Source organism: Balaenoptera borealis, assembly GCF_965194805.1.
Source record: "Balaenoptera borealis genome assembly, chromosome: 10".
Classification (NCBI taxonomy): Eukaryota; Metazoa; Chordata; class Mammalia; order Artiodactyla; family Balaenopteridae; genus Balaenoptera; species Balaenoptera borealis.
In genome coordinates this window covers 71,785,238-71,812,242 of record NC_138874.1, presented here as the reverse complement: position 1 = coordinate 71,812,242, position 27,005 = coordinate 71,785,238, and the positions used below count along the sequence as shown (strand labels likewise).

General features: G+C 43.2%; 1 protein-coding gene across 5 annotated transcripts in view; it reads left to right on the top strand.

The window, feature by feature from the left end:
* Nucleotides 1-10,301: 10,301 nt before the first annotated feature.
* The window catches only part of ERCC6 (ERCC excision repair 6, chromatin remodeling factor), a 70,894-nt gene continuing 54,190 nt past the window's right edge, over nt 10,302-27,005 (top strand). For 2 of the 5 annotated variants that reach the window (XM_082407155.1, XM_082407152.1), the window contains exons 1-5: nt 10,305-10,820; nt 16,228-16,663; nt 18,556-18,676; nt 20,594-20,705; nt 25,442-26,162. In XM_082407155.1, the coding sequence (XP_082263281.1) occupies nt 16,242-16,663; nt 18,556-18,676; nt 20,594-20,705; nt 25,442-26,162 (1,376 nt within the window). In that variant the 5' untranslated portion in view covers nt 10,305-10,820; nt 16,228-16,241. Of the gene's footprint in view, nt 10,821-16,227; nt 16,664-18,555; nt 18,677-20,593; nt 20,706-25,441; nt 26,163-27,005 lie in introns of all 5 variants that reach the window. The other 3 variants (XM_082407156.1, XM_082407153.1, XM_082407154.1) reach the window with 3 other exon arrangements.

Here is a 27,005-nt window from a genome sequence, read left to right as displayed (position 1 = left end):
CAAATTGCTTCCACTTTGGAATCTTGCTGAGCCTGACATTTTCTCTCCTGGACCAAAGGCCTCAACTGTTATCAGTCAGAAAACAACACACACCACACTGGCTACGATTCCCAACCCTCATCCCCAATATGGATTTTAAAATTTTTAAATTAAAGCTGTGATCCCAAGCCATTAATTGTTTGAGAGGGTTTTGCATACTTTTCTTGAATATTGTTTTGTTAAATTAGGATTTTTCCTGGGACCTTTGCTGATTTTTTCCCTCAGTCCCTTCCTGTATCACTTCTGTATTGACTTAGGCTAGAACAGCCAACTACAAATAAAGTACCACATTTCTTTTTAAAAAAAATTTATTTTATTGAAGTATAATTGATTTACAGTGTTGTGTTAATTTCTGCTGTACAGCAAAGTGATTCAGTTATACATATATATACACATTCTTTTTCATATTCTTTTCCATTACGGTTTATCACAGAATATTGAATATATTTCCCTGTGCTATACAGTAGGACCTTGTTGTTTATCCATTCTATATATAATAGTTTGCATATGCTAACCCCAAACTCTCAATCCATCCCTTCCCCACCGCCCCTTCCCCTTGGCAAAGGCAAGTCTGTTCTCTATGTCTGTGAGTTTGTTTCTGTTTTGTAGGTAAGCTCATTTGTGTCATATTTTAGATTCCACATATAAGTGATATCATATGATATCTGTCATTCTCTTTCTGACTTACTTTGCTTAGGTGATAATCTCTAGGTCCATCCATGTTGCTGCAAAGGGCATGATTTCATTCTTTTTTATGGCTGAGTAGTATTCCATTGTATAGATGTAACACATCTTCTTTATCCATGCATTTGTCGATGGACATTTAGATTGTTTCCATGTCTTGGCTACTGTGCATAGTGCTGCTATAAACATAGGGGTGCCTGAGATACATTTTTTGAGTGGGAAATATGAAAGTGTAACTTTATGGAAAATATTCCCACTGGACTCCACAAGTTACTCTGGTGTGCAAAATAGGCCAAGCTGACAGAGGGAGATAACAGGAGGTGGAGGTAAATGTAAGGAAAGGAAATGTTGGCTAAACCTGGGGGTGGGGTGGGTGCATGTGGATGAGGACGGAGGAGGAGAGGAGGTCCCCTGAGGGGGAGGAGTCAGAAGTGCCTCCCCTGGTCTGGAAGTCCTGGAGGCCTCTTCTCACCACGTGTCAGGTCCCATGGAGCTGGGGAGACAGTCCTGTTCCCAGCCTACTCCTGGGGATTCCAATTCTGTGGTCTGAAGGGGGCCTGGGAATCTCTGTTTAATAAGCACCTGATGCTGATGTAGGTATGCCTCGGACCATACTTGGAGAAGCACTGTTCCAAGCTAAGAAGAGGGTGCTAGACCCAGGAAGGCAGAAGGAAACTCCCCAGCAGACCATTCCAGGACCTCACGAGCCAGCCTCCCACCCGTTTCATAAACACAAACAGAATCACGTCTGAGGCACCCATTTCTGTAATAAATATTTCTTAACACTCCCTGCACACATGCACACAGTTTTCTGAAATCAGTATAATGCCCTAGCTGACTAAAATAAAAGGGAAGCAATTCATAATAAAGTAATATTCATTTCAACATGTAAATGCTTGGGCAGGCCTCCACTCAGGGACAAAATGAATCATAAGATGCCTGTATCTGTGTGTAGAATCACCTTGAAAGTGACAAGCTACAGTGCAGGCTGATGCAGGTCTTATACCAGAGAGGTGGACACTGGGAGGAGGGCTGCATTGGGGATGTGACTTTTAAAATGCTTCTCTCACTTGCATGGTCGTTGCATATCTGGAAAATGCCTTAGTAAAACTGTGCAAAAAGGATTTTATGATTAAGTGGCATTCAGGCCTAAGCCCAAACGATCATGGGCAGGTTTTTACCTACATGAACTTCTGGGAAAGCATTTGAAAGGCAAGTGGGATATAGAACACTTCTCCCTTTTGTATCCTCCACATTGAGAAAGTCAGAATTCCAGACTCCTGCCCACTAACTGCCTACAGTATGGCCCTACCATTGTGTCCACTGCTCCCTTCCATGAGGACCAGGACATTAAAGCACGCCAAGGCTACACAGAGAATGGACTTCCTGTGTGCTACTCTTTTTTTCTTTTTGGAAGGGCCAGAAAACTGGAACAGTTCCTGTGGAATTAGTTAATAAGATACACCAAAATGGGGATTCCACCTACTTCCAAATTGCATCCCGGTGGAGGAGCTCTCTGTGGCCTTGTTTCTGCTGGCCCTTCACTTCTGCTAAAACACATCACTTGCTGTGTGACATTTTCATTATTTACTGCTCTGAGGCTCAGAGAGCAAAGTGGCCAGGCTGGTCTCCACTCACTCATTCATTAGTTTTAATTAAACCCTCTAATTCTATTTATGCTGCCACAAACTGATTAACAATTTGCCAGCAAAGAGCAGGAAGTCTTAAAAAGCATCTTGAGGAATCTGTGAGTCTCTAAGCACAGCCCTCGCAGAAATGAGGTGGGTTGTGGGTAGATGCTCATGCCAGGCTGGAGGAGGCAAGGTTTTAAAGCTTCACCACTTGGTACAACCTTGGAACTGCTGATGGTTCTGAGATCTGCGGTCCCCAAGGGGCTGATGCTTTGAGAGGCAGTGGCTGGACCTCTTTATCTGAAGTGCTTGACAGTCCTTGTAGCTCTGGGAGAGGGGACAGGGCTAGGGGTGGCATTCTGTGTCTGTGGAGGGAGAGGGTAAGGTGGTGGGGCAGCAGAGGTCCCAGTTCCCCATCAGTGGGGGAAATGGACGCTGACCCAGCCAATTGCAAAATAGTCTGGGGAGTGCTGTGCTGGACTCAGAGAGCAAAGAGGACTTCCTGCAGCCTGAAGGTGGTGGTGGGAAAGCTTTATGAAAGGACTGGAATTTGAGGTAAATAATGGGGGACTCACACAGTATCACTGTATTGACAACCCAGAGAGAAGAAGGACATGAACAAAGACTCAGATATTTATTCCTCCACTTTCCAAGGGTCAGACGCATTGCTAGCTCCAAATATGAGGGAGAGAAAAATGAAGGAGGCTGTTAACAGGCTGAAGTGGGAGGTTAATCTCGCAATGTGTGTGTATGATTTTTCCCCCTCTAAAACCACTACTGTCAACATCGCTGTTTTAGGTCCTTCTTCTGTTCCTTAACATGGGGAGGAAAGAAAACTGGGTCTCTTGCCAGACAATATTACCCAGGTCACATCTGATAAGTTTAGCCAATATTTTTTTGAGAAATGTTTATTCAAGTACTTTGCTTATTTTAATTGTTTTTTTCTTCTTTTTGTTGTTGAGTCAGCAGAGTTCTTTATCCATTCTGGATACTAGACACTTCTCAGATACATGACTCGCAAGTATTTCCTCCCATTCTGTGGGTTGTCTTTTCTCTTTCTAGAGAGTGTCCTTTGATGCACAAAAGTTTCTAATTTTGATAAAGTACAATTGATCTATTTTTTTCTTTTATTCCTGTGCTTTTGGTGTCATATCTAAGAATCCATTGCCAAATCCAAGGTTATGAAGATTTACCTCTAAGTATTCCTCTAAGAGCTTTAGTTTTAGCACTTACATTTAGGTCTACGATCCATTTTGAGTTGATTTTTATATGTGGTAAGAAGTAGATTCCAACTTTATTCTTTTACATGTGAATATCCAGTTTCCCAGCACCATTTGTTGAAGAGACTATTTTTTTCCCCATTGAATGATCTTGGCACTAGTGTTGAAAATCAATTGACCACTGGGATTCCCTGGTGGTCCAGTCGTTAAGAATCCGCCTTCCAATGCAGGGGATGCAGGTTCGACCCCGGTTGGGGAACTAAGATCCCACATGCCGCGGGGCAACTAAGCCCATGTGCCACAACTACTGAGCCACAACTACTGAGCCCATGTGCCACAACTGGAGTCTGCATGTCGCAGTGAAAGATCCTGTGTGCCGCAACTAAGACCCAATGCAGCCAAAGATAAATAAATAAATAAATATTTAAAAAAATAAAAAAGAAAATCAATTGACCATAGATATGTGGGTTTATTTCTGGACTCTCAATTTTATTTCGTTCACCTATGACTATCCTTATGCAAAAATATTTTTAAAATATAAATTTATCATGTAACTTCCTTACTTTAAACCATCTGATGGATTCGATTTGCATTTGGAATAAAATCTAAATTCCATACCTAGTTTACAGAGCTCTAGGTAACTGGCCCCTGCCTACCTTGGCTTTAGCCACAGTGGCCCAATTTCTAGTGTTTAAATTTGCCAAGTTTGCATTGCCTTGCTGTTGGGCTGCACCCTGCAGACCTACAAGGCTTGTACTTGCCCAGCTTCAAGACAAAAGAGCGAGCCTGGAATCAGCAACAGGGACATCAATGGTTTAATGGATAGGGGGAGTGTACAGGTCTGAAGCAAGGTCCTGGAGCAACATCCCACTGTGTAGGACGTGGCAGCAGTTTTCGCTCCGGGAAGGGGAGATTGGCAGTTACAGGGGGAACTGACATCAGGTTGGCTCATTGGTTACCGGGGAAACTAGCATGCCCCTCACTGCCCCTTTGATAAGAACTATCACCAGCTTGGGCCTGGGGCAAGTAGGTAGGAAGGTCAGTCAGTGAGTAGGGTATAGGTGAAGCAGGCACTGGTCAAGCAGGGGATGTAGAGAGACCAAGAGAAGAGCCATCTTGAGTAGCCTGACCATATACTTGTCCTCTCTGCACTACTGTTTCTCATCAAGAATCCTCTTCTGCCTAATCCCCACATGGTGATCTTCTTCCTATCATTCAGATTGCAGCTGAAATGTCTCCTATTCAGATACTACTTCACACTCACTAGAGGGGCGCCCCAGTCAGTTTCTAAGATGTTACCCTATTTTACTTTCCTTAATAGCATCTGTTACTTCACATTTTTGTTTAAAGCGTTTGTGGTTTCTCTCCCTGATATAAGTCCCATGAGAGCAGGGACTCTGCCTTGTTCCCCTCTGTGTCCCCCACATTCAGTGGAGCACCTGACTCCTAGTGAAACGGAGCAGGACCCTATGGTCCTTCCCCTCCCATGTCCTGTGCCTGCCTTTTGCCTGCGGAAAAACTTTAGCCAAAGACTACGCTTAATCAGAGAAGTGAGAAAATGCAGAAGCAAGGAAAAGCAGTCAACCGGGACAAGACAGTAATAGTTTAGTCAGTAAGCAAAGTCAAGGACCTTCAGTTCCTTCTCAAGGGCTACAGATAATATTCTGAGCCGTATCCTGTGAGCTGTCCTGTAGATGCTGAAACCTCCACCAGGTGGAAGAAGTTAACTACATGAGGACCAGACTGTAACCATGACATAAGCTGCCACAATTCTGAGAACTGGCCTCAAAGAAACGGGAACAAACCGACCCTGGAACTGAAGATTAACTGAACTTAAAACAATCAAAATGATGCTGATCAGACCACCGCATGACCAATTTCAAGGTGACTGTCAGAGCTGACTGTGCTGTTTCTGCACGTAGCCCCCTTCCTCTGTCTATAAAAGCTCTTGGCCACTGATTGTCATTGGAGGGGGGAGAGTCGGCCTTTGGCCAGGAGTCCGCCCTTGGCGTGCCTCACCCCCCGGCCCCAGGTTGCCGGCATCCAAAATAAAGCAAACTTTCCTTTCCACCAACCTTGGCTGTTTAATAGCTTTTGAGTAGGGGGCAGCCGCACCTCCACTATTGGTTACAATAGTAGCCACTCAATCAAAGGCATCTGTTGAAATTACTCAAACCCACTGGTTGATGCTCTGCTTCCTCTAGTGGCCATTGGTGTAATAGCATTCTCTGAGAGTTGGCTGCTCAAAGGGAGCTGCACTGACAATGAACAAACAAGTGAAATTGCCCCACAGCGTACAGCACACTAAGATCATGTGAATCTACTTTCTTTCTACGAATTTAAGCTGCAATTAGATATCCTGTAAACACGTCCATGTCCTCAGGTTATTCTTACAATTGCTAAATTCTTCTTTATAGTCATACTCTTAATCAGTTTCCATTGATATGAATAGATCCATGATAACTTTTCTTCTCATGTGTTCAGAATCATCACAAGTCCCTTAGAAGTCTCCTTAATGTATAACTGCAGAGATTAGTTATAATGCTGGTTACTAACAATAAAATTACACTGAAATAGTGGAACCTGCTAAAATCAGGGCACACTGAGATTAACTGGTACCTTCTAAAGTTTGCGTAGGAGATTTGCTTATACATATTTGCTCTCTTCTTTCTATACCAGCTTTGGAGAGCAAGGAGTTTGCTGAAGATTACCAAAATGCCCCTAAAAGATTAGGAAAAAAGCAAGCAACGCCCAAAATTAATCAGGGAGGGATTTGTGAAAAATCAGGGCAACAACAATGTTGGACAGAATATATGAAACAATGAGATTAAGAGAGATAGAGGCACAGAATGCTGTTACAGAGGTGTGCCCAAAAAGTAAGGAGACTGTTCCTCATTCCTACATTATACTCCCCCACTGTACACACCCGTGTACATGCACACATATATACATATAGCTACATTTTTCAGTGGAATCATATGGTTTTATATGGCCATTGCTCTTAAAATTATTTGCTCATTTATTCAACATATATTTAACATTCATTTTTCCAGTGGTTGCCAAGATAGTTCTAAACAATATGCTTTTCCCTTTATTTTTTGATTTATCAAATCTGCACAGTTTTCAATGCACTTCCAATATACATTTCCCCCTCATTTTTACGGGGAATGGAGAACCAAACTGATGCATTGTCGTTACCCAGAAGTTTTTAAAAGTGAGAGTCAACATAGTCCTTCTGCTTTGTAAGGGGGGGGGGAGAGTTTCTTACACTGAACGCTAAATAGAACGTCAAGGTACGAGGACAATTCTGGTCATATTTAAATGAGTTAATATTTGTAAAGCACTTAGGACAAAACCTGGCCCACAGTCAGGGCTATATAAGTGCTTGTTAAGTAAAATGCATTAAAATCGAAAACAGTAAGTGCTTATACTAGGGATTTTTGAAATACTGGTTTTGGGGTGTAGAGGAGATGCAAGGGCCTAATTCTGCTGAGAGGGTCAAGGAAAGCTTCAGAAGACGAAAGTTTAGGCTGAGCTTGGAATAGGTGAGAGAATTCCAGGTGAGAGACCCATGTGCAAAGTCACATGGGCCTGAAAATAAGAAGTGGAGGTATGCTAGGGAAAGATTAACTGCTCCCCTCCCACCAAAAGCCCTGGCTCATAGAGTTTATCCATTTCTGCAGTGTAAATACTCCTACACGACCAATTTCAAGCTACCAATGCGAAGTCACTGAACGCAGAGTGGGTTATGGACTGAATTGTGTCTCCCGTGACCACCCTCACATGTTGAAGTCCTAACCCCTCACTGTGAATGTATGTGAATGTATGTAGGGCCTTTGGGACGTATTGATACTTAAGGTTAAATGAGGCCTTAAGAGTGGTGGGTCCTAATCTGATGGGCCTGATGCCCTTATAAGAAAAGGAAGAGATACCAGAACTCTCTCTCCACTAAGAAGGTGGCTGTCTGCAAACCAGGAAGAGTCCTCATCAGCACTGAATCAGCTGGCACCTTAATCTTGGACTTCCCAGCCTCCAGAACTGTGAGAAAATAAGTATGTTGTTTAAGCCATTCATGTTTTGTTATGGCAGCCCAAGAAGTCTAAAACAATTGAGAATAGATGCACACATTAGACTTGCTAGCCAGTAGGAGCCAACAGCAGCACACTACAAATAGAGTAGTATGTAGTTCCTTAAATTTTGAGCATACCCCGGGAGAGAAGGAGAGAAATGATGCAGAAAAATCTGATTGGGCAGGATAATAAAATGGCTTGGATAACATGTTAAAGAGCTTGGATTTTATCGTACAAGAGTGGGTCTGAGGCAGAGGAGAACATGATCAGAGCAGCGTCTTAAATCCCTCTGGCAAATGCATGCAAATGCATGGGTAGGGAACAAGACTGGAGTGAGAAGACTGGTTCCAACAGAGGGGATGGAGAAGGTTGGGTAGGTGTGTAAGCTACTGAGGCAGAACCAATGGGGACTGAGTGAGTAGGGAGGAAAGGAGAGGTCTTGGCTGATATCTAGATGTCTCAGTTTATAAATGAGCATTACAAATAAGTTACTGAAAATCCCACTATTATATTCTATGTCCACTTAGGCTGCTAACAAAAATATAGACTGGGTGGCTTATAAACAACAGAAATTTCTCACTGTTCTGGAGGCTGGGAAGTTCGAGATTAAGATGCCAGCAGGTTCGGTGTCCGGTGAGAGCCCACTTCCAGGGCCACCATTTTGTTGTTGTGTCCTCACACGGTGGAAGGGCTAAGGGAATCTCCCTTTTATAGTGTATTAGTTTCATTTGTAAGGGCATGGGGGAAAAGAAGGGTCCTGAATATTCAGGTGGGCACAGGAATCTTCAAATTCTGCTGCTAACATGACCTTATTACTACTTTCAGTCTAGAGAGGTCAGAGGAAAGTTGGCTTAGGGAAAGTATATATAGATCCTTTAGTTAAATACAAATTCATGTGAAAAGCTTTCCTGAATTAATAGTGACTCTAAATCATTATGCATTTTCTAAATTAAAGGGATATGAAAAGGATAATTACAATTGTGTGGGGTTTGATGCATATCTTGTTTGATGTTCCAGATCCACTCCCCATCTCTCTCTACCCTTCCCTGTGCTCTAAGATACTGATCTATATAGATGGGCATCAACAGGCTCCCTTGCCCTCTGGCTTCAGTGATTTTGTCCAATGGGATGCACCAGCAGATGAAATAATGGAGGATAGTGAGGTCCGGGTATTTATCTCCTTAGTTCCCTCCTGCTGAGTGACCACAGGTTTATGCATTTCTCTGGTCAAGTGGTCTTCTCCACTCAGCTACTCTCTTCTGAACCTGTATCCTCCCATTATCCCTTCAGGCCCAGGGATGGTGTATTAGCTTGGCAGGGCTGCTATACAAAGTACTACAGACTAGGTGGCTTAAACTACAGAAGTTAATTTTCTCACAGTTCTGGAGGCCAGAAGTCTGAGACCAAGGTGTCTGCAGGGTTTTCTTCTGAGTTCTCTCTTCTTGGCCTGTAGATGGCTATCTTCTCCCTGTGTCTTCACATGGTCTTTCCTCGGTGTCTGTCCTAACTTCCTCTTCTTATAAGGACACCAGTTATATTGGATTAGGGCCCACCCTAATGACCTCATCTTAACTTAAATGTTTTTAGGGTCTTTAAAGACCAGATCTCCAAATACACATTCTGAGGTACTGGGGGTTAGAATTTCAAATGAATTTGGGGGGATGCAATCTAGCCCATAACAGATGGGAACAGAGGCTCCTGGCCTCTTGCTAGCCCCAGGGTTACTTTGCCATCCTGAGTTGTTTTCCTAAACCCTGCCCACACCTCTGTAAACACTGTTATTAATTCTTCTCAACTACCTAGTCTGAGTGTACCATCTGCTTCCTGTCCAAATTCTGAATGATACATAGGGGCTCACCAAAATAATACACATTAAAAAGCGGACCTCATTCTCAGAATGGCTGGTAACCACTATATATCTGGGAGAAACTGCTCTCACATTCAAGCATTAAAACTAATATCTTATCAATATTTTATTCAAGAGATGACTAGAATTCTTTATTCCTTTTTAAAAAAACAAGTTATACTTTGATGTGGGATGGCTCTAGGCATACGTAGATTGGCACTGCCAACAGGAGAGATACAGTGGTATTACTGAGCGTTATCAAGTACACTTCCCACCCCCTTTTCCTACCTTCCAACTTCAGGCTTCAAAATGAGTAAGGCACTTCTCTACCTAGGCCCCAAAGATCCTTCCCACAGTCACTGCCGCTCCCAGAGGGCTTTCTGGCTCTGGCCCCTGGAAAATCCACCCTCTCCCAGAGCAGGAATCCCTGGGCTAAGAAGCTGCTGTATGGTACAGCTGCCACCCATCATGGGCTACTCCTTCCTCAGGTGTAGCTCAATTTCCTTCCTTTGTTCTGAACCCGTGTATGAACATTTCGTTTCTGCAAATGTTCCTAGCTAAATTCTCACCTGGCTCAAAATTCTCCTTACCTCTTTGATCTGAGGACAAATATTAAATGACTGGCTCACTAATGCAATCAAGGCATTGACGTAGGCCCACTATGCACACACACACACCCCTGCTTGGGGGGTGGGGTGTGCGTGTGTGTGTGTGTGTGCGTGTGTGTAGAGCGAAGGGGGGAACAGCGAAGGGGGGAACAGAGATAAATAAGCCCTATTACGTGCTAACAGCCGTGCCGTTTGACCAAGAGAGGTCACTACGCCTACTGCGCGCGGCTACTGAAATGTGCAGTGCTCAAGCCAGCTCCCTTCCCCAAGCTCAATTTCTTTTTGGAGTTCATGGTTAATTGTAAGCACTTACATTCGCACGGCACACTAGTATACGTACCTCTCTCTCTTCTTCTGGAAACATGTCTTTTAATTCTTATAACCGCCTTAACTACAGAGGCATTTTTCACCACGAGTGAAGCGCTGGTCACAAGCCACAGGTCAGCAGCCTACGCCACTTTCGCACCCGGTTCACAGGTAGAAAGGCGGGGCTGCATTCTTCGCTCAAACCACGTGGTCTCGCCCGCAGTTCAAAATAAACTCTAGAGTCGGCGCATGCGCCGTAGGCCCCACACGCGCAAGCCCGTCAGGTCATTGTTGGGGGCGGCGCTTACGGCGGGCAGAGGACGCACGCGCCGCGGCCGGTCCCAGTCACGGTTGCAAGGCTGTTGGTGAAGGCGTCTGCGTCTACGTTTCCGTACGGCTGGCCGCGCGGCCCTGGGGTGAGTGTTATGGCGGCTGGGTTGAACGTCGGGCGGGAGATGTCTGGGGCCCGCTCGGGCTGTCCAGGCGGCCGCGGCCCCGCCTGGACCCCTGGCAGCCGGGAACGAGCCCATCCGCGCGGGCGGCCGGGAGCCGGCCCTCGGGCCAGGCGCTAGCCTAACGCGCCAGCCCACCTGCGGCCGGAAGTGACGCTGCGGGGCGCTCACCTGGGGGGGCCGCGGGGTGTCCCAGCTTCTGGTTGCGCCGCGGGCAGGCGGGCCGTCATGTAAGCATCAACTTTTCGGCTTTGTGTTCGGCCCCCCCGCGCAGGGGCAGCCCGGCCCTGTTTGATCTCGATTAAAACACTGGAGTTGTTATTTGAAAGAGGGAATCGGGGTAAGTACAAGTCAGGCACTTTAGGCATTGATACAGTAAAAGTGGGAGTATGTGAAGGAGGATTGAGCAGTCCGCATATAAGTTCCGTAACAGGAAGATTTCCCACGTAGCATCCATCTTCAGTGCTGTCTCCCTGTTCCAGGCTTCTGTCACTTGTCACCCGTACGTGTCCCAACATGTCCATGTTGCAGTGTTTCCTCCAATCCATTATCCGTACAGTAGTCCAACTGGTCTTTTACAGACATAAATTGGGTCATACCATCGTCACCCTGTTTAAAACTCTTCGAAGTCACTCCATTACACTTGGAGAAAAATCCAAGTTCATGTTTCCTCAGGCCCTTTTTGTTTCCTCAGGGCCCTTGCCTGCCCCTTAGTCTTCACTTATGCCCATTCCCCTCCCCAGCTCTGCATGCATTCAACCAAACCTCCCAACTAGAATCCAGCTCATCCCACAGAAGCCCCAGTGCTTAAAAAAAGACAATGAAGATATTGTTTTCTCAGATGATTAAGCCTTGCAGAGTGTTAGAAGATGTTTTGTAGAATTTACACAATAAATGGAGTCATTATCAGCTCCTTTAACTCTGTTATTCATGTAAAATAAAATAAAGATTTCTCACAACGCTCCAGCCTTCTTCCATTTTTCCAACCGCACCAGCTCTTTCCAGCCTTGGGAATTACACATGCTGTTTCTTTGCAAAATGTTCACTTTTGGCCTGTTAACTCCCATTCATCCTTCAGATGCTGGTTCAAATATCACTTTATCAGAGAGACCTCCCTGACCTCACACCTACCTCTGCAATGTCAATTAGGCTCCTCTGTTGTTTTGTCATAAAGAATCCTGTACTTCTTACAGCAGTTACCACAGTTACATTTGTGTGTGTGTGTGTAATTTATGTATAAATACATACTTATACGTAAATATGTATATGTATATATAAAATTCTTAAAATGTGTGTCATCCGCAAGAGCCTCTAAGCTCTATGGGGACGGAAACTAGTTAACCTAGTACATTGCCTGGTGTAATTGACTTTCAATAATTTTTTTTTTTTTAATTATTAAAAAAATATATATTTATTTATTTGTCTGCTCCAGCACACGGGCTCTTAGTTGCGGCGTGCAGGATCTAGTTCCCTGACCAGGGATCGAACCCCGGCCCGTTGCATTGGGAGCATGGAGTCTTAACCACTGGACCACCAGGGAAGTCCCTCCATAAATATTTATTGAATGTCATATAATTTATTTCACTTTGGAAACTCTTTACCTTCTGAGGAGAGCTTCCTTGTTTTTATCTCTTATTCCCAGGAGACTTGCCCTTTGGTCCATTCTCCAAGTGGCTTCTTGACTGCCTCCTTATTTCTTTTTTCCCTTTTCCCTTTTCCCTTCCCTTCCCTTTCTCCCTCCTTCCCACCCTCTTCCAGTCCCTTCTGGCTTGTTTTTTTAAAAATCTACCCAGCTTGGACCCCAAGGTCAATTACTCAGCATCTTTACCCCATCCTCTGATTACTTTATTATTCCAGTGATCTCCCTGCCATGGCGTATCCTTAAGGGGATAAGGCCTCTGTTTCCTTCTCTACTCACTTCTTATCCCACTGCAGTCTGGCTTTGTCCCCTTTGCTCCACTAAGGTTTCTTTTACTAAGGTAACTAGTGACCTGCTTTCCAAATCCACTGGACCCTTTCTGGTTTCTGGAACTTGACCTATTATCTTCCATTTTTAACCATTCCTCCTTACTTTTTTTTTTTTTTAAATTAATTAATTAATTAATTTTTGGCTGTGTTGGGTCTTCGTTTCTGTGCGAGGGCTTTCTCTAGTTGCGGCAAGCGGGGGCCACTCTTCATCGCGGTGCGCGGGCCTCTCACTATCACGGCCTCTCGTTGCGGAGCACAGGCTCCAGACGCGCACACTCAGTAGTTGTGGCTCACGGGCCTAGTTGCTCCGCGGCACGTGGGATCTTCCCAGACCAGGGCTTGAACCCGTGTCCGCTGTATTAGCAGGCAGATTCTCAACCACTGCGCCACCAGGGAAGCCCACCCCTCTTACTCTTTTTCTGTTATTGGAAGTTTTCTCCAAACATTATTATTTTAACCTTTTCTTTGTATTACAGTGTTATTACTTAATATTTTGATGGATTTAATGTCTTTTTTTTAACCTGAAAAGGAAATCTTTGTATACATACAAATAAGAACAATGAAAACAGAATTGTTAAATTCCAGCTAGTATGAAGACTCTGAGCCAGAATCCTGCTCTCTCTGTTGAAAATGATAGAGTTCCAATCTTATCCTTTCTCCTGAAAATAATCAGAACGGCCCCAAATGGAGGAACTTTCTTACTCTGCTGTTCTCTTTTAACCTTTTCAATGTTAGCCTCTTCTTACCCTCTAAAAGGATCTTTGGTACCTGTCACAGCCTTGGAATCCCTGGGGCTGTTTACTCTGCCAGTGCATCCGCATCTTGTCCAGATTTTCTCTAGCGCCTAGATTTGCATTTCTGCCTGTGTGCCAGCTGGACACGTTACTGCCAGCTCTCCCTGCTTCCCATCTGCTGCTTTTCTGATTCATATTTTTGTGACTGAATTCACGAGTGACTCAGTTGTCCAGACCAGACTTGTTATTTTAGATTCCTCTCTGAACCTTACTTCCTTTCAGCGTGTATGAACACCTCCTGTATATCAGATCCTGGGTCACATGTTCAAATCTCAGTTTGTATGTGTTTTTTGAACTCCAGACCCAGTGCACTGTCCTTTCCTCTATGCCCACCTGGCCTTTTTTTTCTCTCAGAAAGAGAAAAACAAATATCATATATTAATGTGTATATGTGGAACCTAGAAAAATGGTACAGATGAACCGGTTTGCAGGGCAGAAATTAAGACACAGGTGTAGAGAACAAATGTATGGACACCAAGGGGGGAAAATGGCGGGGGGTGGTGGTGGTGTGATGAATTGGGAGATTGGGATTGACATATATACACTAATATGTACAAAAGGGATAACTAATAAGAACCTGCTGTATAAAAAATAAATAAAATTCAAAAATTCAAAAAAAAAAAGAATTTACAGAAAAAAATCATATATGCCCTTGGTCACAGGGAAACAGAAGGAAAAAAGGGAAATAGATTCTGTATCTTTACTGTTAGAAAAATATCTCAGTGTATATTCCAAAGTGACTTGCTCCAAATACTGTAGGTAATGTTAATTTTGAAGACTACGTTGATCAGAGATTTTCATTTGAATTAAAGAATTTATTGAGTTGCTAAGATAACTTTCAAAAATTAATTATTTTTTTGGCTGCGTTGGGTCTTGCTGCGTGTGGGCTTTGTCTAGTTGCGGCGAGCGGGGGCTACTCTTCGTTGCGGTGCGCAGGTTTCTCATTGCTGTGGCTTCTCTTGTTGTGGAGCGTGGGCTCTAGGCACGTGGGCTTCAGTAGTTGTGGCGTGCGGGCTCACTAGTTGTGGCTCGCCGGCTCTAGAGTGCAGGCTCAGTAGTTGTGGCGCATGGGCTTAGTTGCTCCGCAGCATGTGGGATCTTCCCGGACCAGGGCTTGAACCCATGTCCCCAGCATTGGCAGGCGGATTCTTAACCACTGTCACCAGGGAAGTCCCCCACCTGGGCTCTTGCCTGTGTCTCTTTTACAGACCTGCCCCTCTGTGTTGTTACTGGCATGCTTCTCCTCCAGTAGAGAGTGAGCTGCTCAGGGCAAGATGACACTTAAGTTCCTGGCATCTTTGTATCCTAGTGCTTGGCCACTGGGATCATTTTATTTAATGAGGAATGAGTGGGGCTTGTTGGGGAATTTGTCGTCATTTCATAGAAATAAAGTTTCAGTGCTTAAAGAAACCTTAGTTTATTCACAGTTAAATAAAAAGAAAAGCTGTCACTTTTTTTTTAATGTATATAAAAGTATTTATTCGATGGAGTTATACAGGCAATATAGCGAACACATTTTCATTCAAGGAGTTCTTGATTTCTTGGAGTAAAATGTGAGAGTTCCCCTTTATTCCTACCTGTTCTTTCTGCTTCCCCCTCCCAATTGTCGCAGGTTTAGTTTGTATCTCCAGATCATTTTGAATGCATTCCATACACACAGATGTGGATACACATTGTTTTCCAATATAAATGTCTTCATACGATGTGACTTTTTTCGTCTTACTTGGCTTTTATATCACTACCATTGAAAATACTTAATGCCTTTTAAAAACTATTTAAAAACATGCTACAATAAATATCCTTATATATATATGAGTATTTATCTGGAATAAGTGCCTAGTAATGTGAATTTTAAACCTTGATAGATATTGCTAAATTGCCTTCCAAAAGAATTTTACTAACTTATGTTCCCACCAGCATTATGTGAAAGTGGATTTTTCTTGCCTATCCTGGATTATCAGTCATCATGTTTTTGCCAGCCTGATGGTGAGAAATTATATCATGCATTGAAATGGAGTTATTTTTGAGAATATTTTAATTAATCTTCCTCAGATTCTGATTTGAGTGGTGCTATTTATTACCTCTTGTTCAGAGTTTCTGTTTTTTGGAGTTCAACCTAAAAGTTTTTAGTGTTAGATTTGTAGAGAATCTCTCTCAAGTCACTAAATCTGTACTTTACAGTTGATCTTGCCACTATGATGTAGGTCACTTGTGCCATAATGCAGTGAAGAGGCTAACTTGGAAAGCAGCAGTGAAATGACTTCAGTTGATTTGGAGAAGACTCTGTGGGCATCATTCAGGATTCTGGTTGCCAGCTTTCTTAGCTGGCTACCCCAGTGTCGTTTGTTGGTGATACTGCATTTTTTCTGCTTTTTTCTGCTTTTTTTTTTTTTTTGGTTAATTTTTCTCAATTATCAGAACTCAAGAAGATCCATAGCTTGTGCCCTTTTAAGAAAAATACTTGGGAACTTAAATTTATGTATAATTGGAGGATTATTTCTTGATTTTTTGAGAAATTGATCTGCTTTAATTATAAGATATTTAAGAAACTATATAAATATCAATTCTATATAACTGAAGGGCTTACTGAAAAATTGTTTTCCTTTTAGATAGTCTGTAGAGGATGCCAAATGAGAGAATCCCCCACTCAAGTCAAACTCAGGAGCAAGACTGTTCACAGAGTCAGGATATCAGTGAGAGTGCAGAGGGGACAATCAAGCAGGAAAACGATGGCTACGTGGAGCTGGGGGAGAGCCTCCCCTCTTGTTTCCCTGCTAATGGACCCTCCACTTCCGCCAAGGGGTATCCCTCGGAACTTCCGAGGAGAGGGCCAGCCCTGCTGCACATCGACAGACATCAGATCCAGGCGGTGGAGCCCAGTGCACAGGCCCTGGAGCTGCAGGGTTTGGGTGTGGACGTCTATGACCAGGACGTGCTGGAGCAGGGGGTGCTTCAGCAGGTGGACAGCGCCATCCACGAGGCCAGCTGCGTGGCCCAGCTTGCCGACGTGGAGAAGGAGTATCGGTCAGTGCTGGACGACCTCACGTGAGTGGACCACTTTCTCTCTGATTATAGAGTTTGTATTTACATATGACGGAGAAATTAAGACAATAGCTGTGATAGTCCAGAAATTTAGGAGATTTATAGAACCTTTAATTGGAGGATGGGGTCAGTAAAGGTGGTCCTTGACCTTGTGTCTAAACCCCAGCCCTTTCGCTCAGAAGCGTTGTACACAGTAGTTAGGGGCTCAGTTCAGTTCACAGCAGATTGTTTACGCATGATGTCCTGGAGAGAAGCACTGTTCAAAGTGCCCCATATTTTGCAAGCTTGTGCACAGAATGGTTCTCAGGAGAAGTGTTCCTAAAGTTCTGATATGTCCTACTCCAGATACAAGGAACATATCCGCCCCCACCCCCAAAACTGGAAATTTCTTTCCAGTTTCCTGTCCCTAAACTTAGGGCCAGTCTTTTGGTACCTTTTCAGATTTGCATTTCTAGAAACAGTGAGAAACAACTCCCTGCTTTTCCTTTCTTCTGTTGTACTTTTGACTCTATAAAGAAAGGTGAAGTCCCATGGAGACCTCACTTGTGCTTTAGAGGAGAAACAGACCTGGGCCGTGTTGAGCACAGCACACTGGTGGGGAAGGGGGTGCCCTGGACCTGGGTTGGAAGACGGGGAGGAGGATTGAGTTGAGCTCGCTCTCCGTTGCCAGTCTGCCCTTCCTTGGCCAGTGTTCTCGGCTGTGTCAGGGAAACAGGAAGGGGAAGGGGAGGACTGGGTGGAGGGATGGTGTGGTCTCAGGTGGGAGCGGCTGGGGGAGGGCGAGGGAGGCATGTAGAGCTTTTGGCTACCCCGGGGGGGCGCTGTGGTACAGGCAGCTGTTGGCACTTTAAGGGCATGTTTTCTGCTAACAGTTTTCTGGTGTGTTCTTTGGGCCTCTTGAGCAGCAGGTATTCTCCAGTAGTTGTAGTCTGACCTTCAGGTGTGAGGACCTCGATGCCATGTAATGAACACACCTTTTACATTTGACCTGGGAAATGTGTCCACTGCTTGCAGAGGTGACAGAGCAGGGTGCTGCAGAGTCACCTAACACTAGAGGCCGCCTAACACTAGACAGATGGTGACACATACTGAGACTGCCAGTAACTTGCATTGATAACATCTTTTCTCCTGAAATCCACAAAGGGTACAAACAGCAAATTACACAAGTGTCAAGATTGAATTTGTGTTTTGAAAATTGGGAGTTACAATTCTATGATGTCTGTTTTAGGAGGAATGTATTATAAATTGATTTTTTTTCTTTGCACTACAAAGTGTAAAACGACAGCAAATAAGTCTTCTAGTCATGCAAAAGAAAAATATTGTCACAGTTGTCTGACCTATATAAGAAGATGTTTAAATATTTTTAGTACTTTTCCAAGCTTTGGGAGACTTCCATAATGGCCTTTAAACACCCATGTATGAGTTGTTGGTAATGGGGTAGGCTGTGTGTATTTGAGGCAGGGAGTATATGCGAAATCTTTACCTTCCTCTCAGTTTTGCCGTGAACCTAAAACTGCTCTAAAAAATTAACTCTCAAAAAAAAAGTGTATGCAGTTTTTCATATAAAGGGACTACTTATTGCCTATTATTTTTGCACAGTCTCTTGAATAGAGTGGACCCTTAAAATGCTTGTAGAATGAATGAATCTGCTTGCAAATGGGAATGAACTGATTAAAATTGGCCAGATTAAAGAAAAACATGAGCAGTCATCTTAGACTTCTAATAACCCTTCAAGTTCTATTAGTGGCCAAAAAGAATATGTATTCTGGTTTAGTTTCTTTTGTCTTTTAGTTAATAAGAGGTAACAGGGATATGTTTTTAGCATTTCTCTCTTCATGTTATTCTATAAAAGATGTTACCAGAGTGGAAAATGGACATTTTATCTTCTTTTTCAGGTCATGTACGACATCCCTAAGGCAAATCAATAAAATTATTGAACAACTTAGCCCTCAAGCTGCCACCAACAAAGACATCAACAGGAAACTAGATTCTGTAAAACGACAGAAGTACAACAAGGTGACTCCAAATAACACACCAAGTCTTGCATTTTTGCAAAAGTCATTATTTAGGCTTATTTAATATTTAGGAAATAGCTATTCTGAAAAGTACTGGTAAGATGTGAAGCAAATTTATAACAGAAACTTTTGAGTTCCTTTTATACATTTAATTTTTTGGCTGTTTCCCTTTAACATCCTCTGCTTAAAGGGTGTTTCTAAAAATACACATATGTACGCATACATACGTAACTGAGAAAAAGTTCCTCTTGGCTTTGCGTGCCTCCTCACTCGGGTACTTTCATAGTCTCCCTGCGGCACCACTTTCTGTCCCCAGCTTAGGTTCTTGTTTGGCATGCTGGCTTCTCATGCAGTCTCCTTGTCTTCTTGTGTGGACTTGCTCTTTTTCCTGCTCAGCTCCTGCTTGCACTGATTGTCTGCAGATGTTTCCCATCGACCCAGCCCTTGCCCCTCACACACTCGTGATCACTGTTCTGAGAGGCTGGCCTTCGGTGTTCAGTCATCACCCAGCCACACTGACCGGGTCTGCACTTAGGGTTGGAGGACTTAAGGGTAGGGAATGTCTGTTACTTATGACATTGTTTTTATGAGGTTTGAAACATTTTTTAGAATTTATGTACACTTCATGACAATATATTGCAGGAGGTAGAAGTGACTAGTTTTGATCACTTCATTGCTGCCATCCGAAGTGACTAGCAGATGGCCTTGTACTTGCAGTTGATTCAGTGCACTGAGTAGAGTCCTCACAGCTCTTATTCAGGCTCTACTTGTGGGGTGTGGCTAACCTTGGTTCCTCCTTTTGCTCTCCACTCAGCGGTTCTTGATCTTCCCCACACTGTCTCTCTCACTTAACTCTACAGCAGCAGCCCAAAGGTCAGAGCTCACAGTGGCTTGAGGCACCCGGGGTCTCCCCAAAGCAGAGAGGAGACCGCCTGGCTTCTCGTGGAGCATGTGAATAGTGGGCTTCTGGTGGGCTGGCATTTCGAAGAGCAGAGAGGACCAGTCTTAGGCCCCTTTAGGTACTGGTCTAACTTGGTTATACGTTCCTATCTTTCTTTAGCAGCTTTTTGCTGTTTAGAGAGAGACTATTCAGAGAGAGAGGCTGTTTTGCATGAGAGTTTGCTGAGAGAAAAACGGTGAGATACAGTAAAAGGAATTACAAGTTATTACAACATGGTGTTATAATCAGGATGTCCCCTTGCCCCACACTCATGTCTGGCGTTCAAGCATTCTTGACCTTGGGAAGAAGAACCACCTACCACAGGCCTAGTTAATTAGGGAGTCCCTAGGAATGGCCGCATATCCAAGCTCTGGTGATGTAGAGGGAGACAAGACAAAGAGGGGCCCGGGGAGGACAGAATAAAAGGGTATATCAAAATAGATTTTCCCTTTAAAATTTTGCGATTGGGTAGGATACTATAAAGGACAGTCATAAATATGGTAGATTATCAGAGGCGACTGACTTTTTCAACTGTTTGAACATTTGTGTTTGTTTCTTATCCCTACAGCCTATTGACCTCATAGCCCATTGGCTGCTAAGGTCAGAAACAGAGAAATTCAGTGATTTACCCAGTGTGTAATGGGGAAACCATGTAGAGCAGTTGCACCTCCCAAGTCAGTGGAGAGTCAGTGCACGTGAACTTAGCTGCTCAGGCAGGTAGAGAGCTGTGCCACCCAGTCAGGAGGGTGGGTGGGGTCAGGGATGCTGCCCGACGGACGTGCTTTGAGGGCTCCTTCCTGCTAGGAAAGTGGCAGTTACTCAAGTAAGGTTTCCTGTAGTAATAGTAATATGTGATAGTTCTGTTTTATTTTTATTTTGCTCTTGATTAAAGTTTTTAAAATTTTGTAATGCTGTCTTCTGTATTTAACATTTAATCACTTCATTGCTGTTTTTTGTATTCAATATCTACCAATTAAGGAACAACAGCTGAAGAAGATCACAGCAAAACAAAAACGTCTCCAGGCTATCCTTGGGGGAACAGAGGTGAAAGTTGAACTAGATCATGCCAGTCTGGAGGAGGAGGATGCAGGTGAGGATACTGGGGACAGTGTCTCTGTTCTCGGATTGATGCCTGATGCCTCTCGTCAGTGGAGGGTGTCTCTTCAGTTCTGGCCTGGGTGTTGGGAAAAATACATTTGTTTACTTAGTGACAAAAGAGATACAGGAAAATTTTATTCTCCACACCTGTAGAACTAAATCTATTTTAAGTCTTATGGGGTTTCAGAGAAAGAAAGTAAATTTTTAACTCAGTCTAATGAGGCTCCCGGTGCGCATTTAGTATTACGTCTAATAAATTAGAGATCTTAACATGCTTGTATAATTGATTTCATAGACACCTAACATCTTGGTTGAGTTACGTTTTGTTGACCAAGCATCACCCATCAACATTCATAGAATTGCTTTTAAATATCTTTTGGGGACGTATTTGGCAGGCTTTCCAAGCATCAGTTCTGTTGTTCAAGAAAGGGCATCTTAATTCAGGTTATTTAATCCATGGCCATGATTTTGTTTGTATCACTGACCTGGATGGGCATCTTTTGGAAAACGTTTCGGGAAGATGCATAAGCTCTGAAACGAAATATCTTTGTAGTCAGTGTGTGTGAATGTGTGTTTAGAAATTGTTGGTAGCTGTTCAGTTATTTACTAGTTGAAATATAGATTTAAACCCTTCAGGCAAATACTTTCTACTAATTCCAGAAGTCTATTCAGTAAAACAAGAGAATTGTGAGAATTAATTGAGGCATTGGAAAAAAATAAATATTAGATGTGCTATTAACGTCTCGCAGAATCCATTGGGCCTATGAGGAGTGCTTTCTGCTGCCGAAATGCCATATTTCTCATTGGTAAAAAAAACTATTGTCCTGGTCTGGCTGACTAGAACTTGCTGCTGTCTTTTGCTACCTATTATTTGGTTGGTAAAACTTGGCCCAGGGTTAATTGTTACTTTCCCCATCCAGAAACTCCACTTGGCCTGTCTGTAGCAGCTGATACTTCCCTGCCTTCCAGGATCCATGTCTCTCTTCTGGTTTTCCTTTTAGCCTTCTGACCATTTCTGTTTAGTTTTTTTTGACCAGCTTTTCTAGGCTTATCTTAAATGTTGATTATTCTCAGAATTTCTTGCTGAGCCCTCTTCTTCATCTTTTTTATAAATTTATTTATTTATTTATTTATTTTTGGCTGCGTCGAGTCTTCGTTGTGGTACGTGGGCTTCTCATTGTGGTGGCTTCTCTTGTTGCAGAGCACGGGCTGTAGGGCGTGCGGGCTTCAGTAGTTGTGGAGCACAGGCTTAGTTGCTCCGCAGCATGTGGGATCTTCCTGGACCACAGACTGAACCCGTGTCCCTTGCATTGGCAGGCAGATTCTTAACCACTGCGCCACCAGGGAAGCCCTGAGCCGCTGCCTTCTCATACTACCTCTCCCCAAATAATCTCATCCATTCCCTATGGCTTTTGTGGCCACCTAGGTTCTAGTATCTTATAAATCTGTAGACCTATGGCCTCTCCCTTTTTCTGAACTCCTGGTCCCTATTATCCCTCTCCAGTGGGGCTCCAGCTAACACTTCAGACTCCTGGTCTCTCTTATAACCATTCCTCCTCCATCCCTTCTGGGATACCTTCCTTCTCCCTGGTGCTCTATGCCCTGTTTGGCGGGGCAGGAGAACAGAGCGTCTAGGCTTTGTATACCCCAGCTCTGTATTGCCCAGGTATAGACCTTGGCTACACTCTTTACCCTTTCCAAGTTTGCTTTGAGATGGGCATAAGCATAGTAGACCTTCATTTCTTTGCTCACATGCTTCCCTGAGGTTTCCTTTCCCCTAGTCTCCACATAGTGATCCGTTTCCTAATTGTTGTGAGGATTATCTGATTAAAGAATCCTTTCCTGGAATTAGGTGGGATAAACTTTGCAACAGTTGGCTTTGCTCCTCTGATTGGGATGAGATGAGGTGCTTGCTATCACCTTTCCTGTTCAGCATTGTACTGGATAGTGTAGTAATGTAAGAAGAGAAATAAAACCATCATTATTTACAGCATATGTGATTGGTCATATCAAAAATCTGAAAGAATCAATGGGCAGTCTATTGGAATTACTATGTGAATTTAGCAGTGTCATTGGATACAAGGTCAATATATAAAAATCAGTCATATTTCTACATACGAGCAAAAGCAAAAAATAAAATTTAATAAAGATGGCAATTACAATCAAAATCAAATACCTGGAAATAACTCTTAGTAAAAAAGGTAGTTTTCTTCAGTGCTCTCTACGTTAAAAACTACAAAATGTCATTGAAAAATTAAAGAAGGCAAATAAATGGGGAGATACACCATGGTCATAGATTGGAAGATACAGTATTGTAATGATGTCAGTTCTATCCACTTACAGTTTCAGTGTAACCCCCATATAAACTTCAGGGAGTTTTTTGAGGGAGAGGGTGTAGAGTAGGAAGAGTAGGCTGAGGGTGGGTGGCACTGACAAACTGATTCTAAAATTTATATAAACTCGCATTGGGTCAAGAATGGCCAAGGCAATCTTGAAGAAGAACAAAATATCCAGACCTATTACTAACCTATAGTAATTAAGACACTGTAGTGGCATAAGGATAGACAAATACACCAATGGGACAGAGTAGAGGGTCCAGCAAACAGACCCACCCATATGTGGTTACTTGATTTATGACAGATGTGGCAGTACAGTGCTGTGGAGAAGAATCGTCTTTTCACTAAGTGTGCTGGGTTAATCCACATGAAGATAAAGTGAATATTGGCCCATTATACAGTGTACAAAAATAAATTCCAAATGGATTGTAGATTTCAACGTTAAGGATAAAACAAAGCTTTTAGAATATAACATAGGAAAACATTTTCATGATCTTGGGGCAAAGATTTAACAAGGCACAAAAATGCTCACTGTAAAGGAAAAGATTTTATAAATGAACTATTTTACAACTAAGGTCTTATGTTTGCTGAAAGATAGCATTTAGGAGAGTGAAAAGGCAAGCTGAGGAATGGGAAAAGATGTTTGCAATATCTGTATCAATCCAGGGACTTGAGTCCAGAACGTATGAAGAACTCCTAGAAATCTTTTTTTTTTTTCTTTTAAAGACAGACCACATATGAGAAAAATGGGCAAAAGATTTGAACATTTTCTTCACAATAGGCTACCCAAAAGATCAACAGATCTTACGTAAAGATTCCCTAGTTCACTAGTCACTAGGGAAATACAAATTACAGCCACAAAGTGGTACTACTACATGCCTACCAGCATAGCTAAAGTGGAATGGCAAGAATGTGGACCAGTTGTAACTCTCAAACACTGTTGGTGGAACTTAAAATTGATAGGACCACTTTGGAAATCTGTTTGGTGGTGCCTGCTAAAGCTTAATATACCCAAAGAATTATATACATACATTACCAAAGAATGTGTACTGGAATACCCATAGCAACATTATTCCTAGTAGCCCAAACCTGGAAACTACCCAAATGTCCAGTAACACTAGAATGGAAAAATTGTAGTAGAGTTATATAATAGAATACTAACAGCAATGAGAATCAACAGACTGCAATTATATTCAGTAGTAAGTGTGACTCACACAAGCATAATGTTGAACAAAAGAAACCAGATACAAGTACAGACATTCCCATTTCCATTAAGTTGAAAGCCAGGTACAACTTGTCTACAGTGTTAATAGGTCAGTCAGTATCTTGTGGGGTAGAAACTGGGAGGCACCATGAAGGGCATATCTGGGGGTCCTAGTAATTTATGCTTCCTGATCTGGATGCTGGTGTTATGGGTTTGTTTTTTTTCTGAAAATTCACTGAGCTGTACGCTTAGGATTTGTGCACTTTCTGATGTATGTTTTTCTTCAGTGCACATTTAATGAAAAACTGCACTGTGCTATTATGGCCTACAAGAAATACAGATTTTAGAATATGGATTCCTTCCTATTAAGCCTTTGCTTCTTTTGGTATTTTGGCTATGGGTCAAGTAATTTTGCTGGAGATTAATTTCAACTAATGAAAGAGGGATGATTTCTGGGTGGCTTTCTATTATTATGGCATAACTTCCAACTTTAGTTCATCCCTTCAGTCAGTTAACTTCACACATCTAACAGTGCTGTTTAGTGGACCTTTTTGCAGTAGCGGAAATACTGTCTGTGTTGTCCATTATGGTAGCCTTTAGCCACATGTGGCTACTGAGCGCTTGAAATGTGGCCAGTACCACTGAGAGAATGAATTTTCAATGTAAATTTAAGTAGCCATATGGTGACTCTCCTATTGGACAGTGCGGAGGCAGCATTTATGTTTTACCTATTTAGGTACATGCTGATTCTTTAGATGTCTATTTTCAGTTCTGCTGTCTCTTGTATTTAAGTCCATCTGAATGCTGGTATTAGCAGTGACGTGGAAACTTGGGAGATTGCTTCCTCAAGGGCAGTTGATAAGGAAACATGGTAAAATTTCTCCCTCTGTATGTTACATACGACTGGGTCTGTCTTTGGATGCACAGAAAGTATATTGATAATGCAGTGTTTTGGGAAAAGTTATTGAGAAGTTACCTTTTTGAACAGGAGTATACTAAATGCGGCATGAATGCTATAGTAAATTTCACTCTGTTCTTCATACACACTATACTTTAGTGCGTCATCTACTTTAGTACGTCAGTGATTTTTTTTTTTTTTTTTAATTTATGTATTGAGTAGTGCACATATCCACTGTTCTCCTGGAAAGTTTTGTGCTAGTGCCCAACGTGTTGTCATCCCTCTTTCAGAAGCAGGGCCGTCCTGCCTCGGCAGCATGCTCATGCCTGCTCAGGAGACTGCTTGGGAAGAGCTCGTCCGCACTGGTCAGATGACACCTTTTGGTACCCAGATCCCTCAGAAGCAGGAGAAAAAGCCCAGAAAACTAATGCTCAACGAAACATCAGATTTTGAAAAGTATTTGGCAGATCAAGCAAAACTGTCCTTTGAAAGAAAGAAGCAAGCTTGTAATAAAAGAGCAACTAAAAAAGCCCCGGCCTCGGTCACTTCTGAGCTGAGCTCAACACTCAATGAAAACAAACCAGACAAGAGAGGCAGAGTTCTCTCGAAAACAGATAAGCGCTTGAAAAAACACATCAAGAAACTCCAGAAGAGGGCTCTTCAGTTCCAGGGGCAGGTGGGATTGCTAAAGGGAAAGAAACCCTTGGAGTGTGATGTGAGGCCAAAGGCAGAGGGAGACTCTGAGGGTGAAGAGTCCGAGTACCTGCCCACGGAGGAGGAGCTGGAGGAGGCGGCAGGGGCTGACCTGTCTGGGGAAGGCACCGACTGTGATCGGAGACTGGTGCTCCGTCGCCAGAAACGGCAGAAGAAAGTCACAGTGCAGGAGACTGATGATGACTTTTTTCCAAGTTCTGGGGAAGAAGCTGAAGCCGCAGGAGGAGGAGGAGGAGGTCGGAAAGTAGTGAGATGCCGAGATGATGGAGATGAAGATTATTATAAGCAGCGGTTAAGGTCAGTCTCCAGGGATTGTACTGCTTGCTTTATCGTAGGTGGTAGGTTTATTAATGAGTTCTAGTCTAGCGTAATATATTAGACCTCCATTCATCCAAAGGTTGGACTTCCTGCAACCTTAGCCTGCTAGAACCATCAGAGCCCCTGAGTCCTCGATGGAGCTGACCCAAGATGCTTCTACTTCGGGGTCTTCATTGAGATTTGAGGGCAAGTCTAAGAAGAAAAGCTTAGGGGAGGGCTGGGGCGAGAGTCATGCCTAGGACTAAAGCAGGAGCTGTGTGGCTTCACATGGAGAGTGGGTTCCCTGCCACAAGGGGCAGGAGCAGGAGGAGGTTGGCTTGTGTAGTGTGTGTTGGGGGAAAGTAATTTTAGGAGACTTTCCTTCAAAAAAGAGCTGAAATTTAAGTTTTAGTGTATGAAAGAATAACCTTGCTTTCCTAAATCCCTCCTTCCTTGTCTTGAAAAAGTAGTTCTCTACAGAATTTCAACAATACCGTGCTTCCTATACCCAGCATACCCTTCCTGTGCCCTTTGTTTTTTTATGCTAGACACTAACTTTGGCTTCTTATTTCCGTGAATTTTTCAGTATCTGATGTAAGTAAGTAAAAGGAAGGTGAACACGTTTGTTTGTGGGGTCCGCACTGCATGTTGCCACACGTTTTCTGAGTCAAGAAAACCAGTGTGTATGCTGCAGTCTCCACCATGTCCCACGGAGCATGACGTTGTGCGACTCAGGTCTCACGCCTTAGCTTATTAAGAGTGCCGCGAGACTCAAAGGGATGTGGGAATCTGCTTAACAGATTACTTTTTTAATACCTGCGCCCAGGGTGGCTTTTTTCCCCA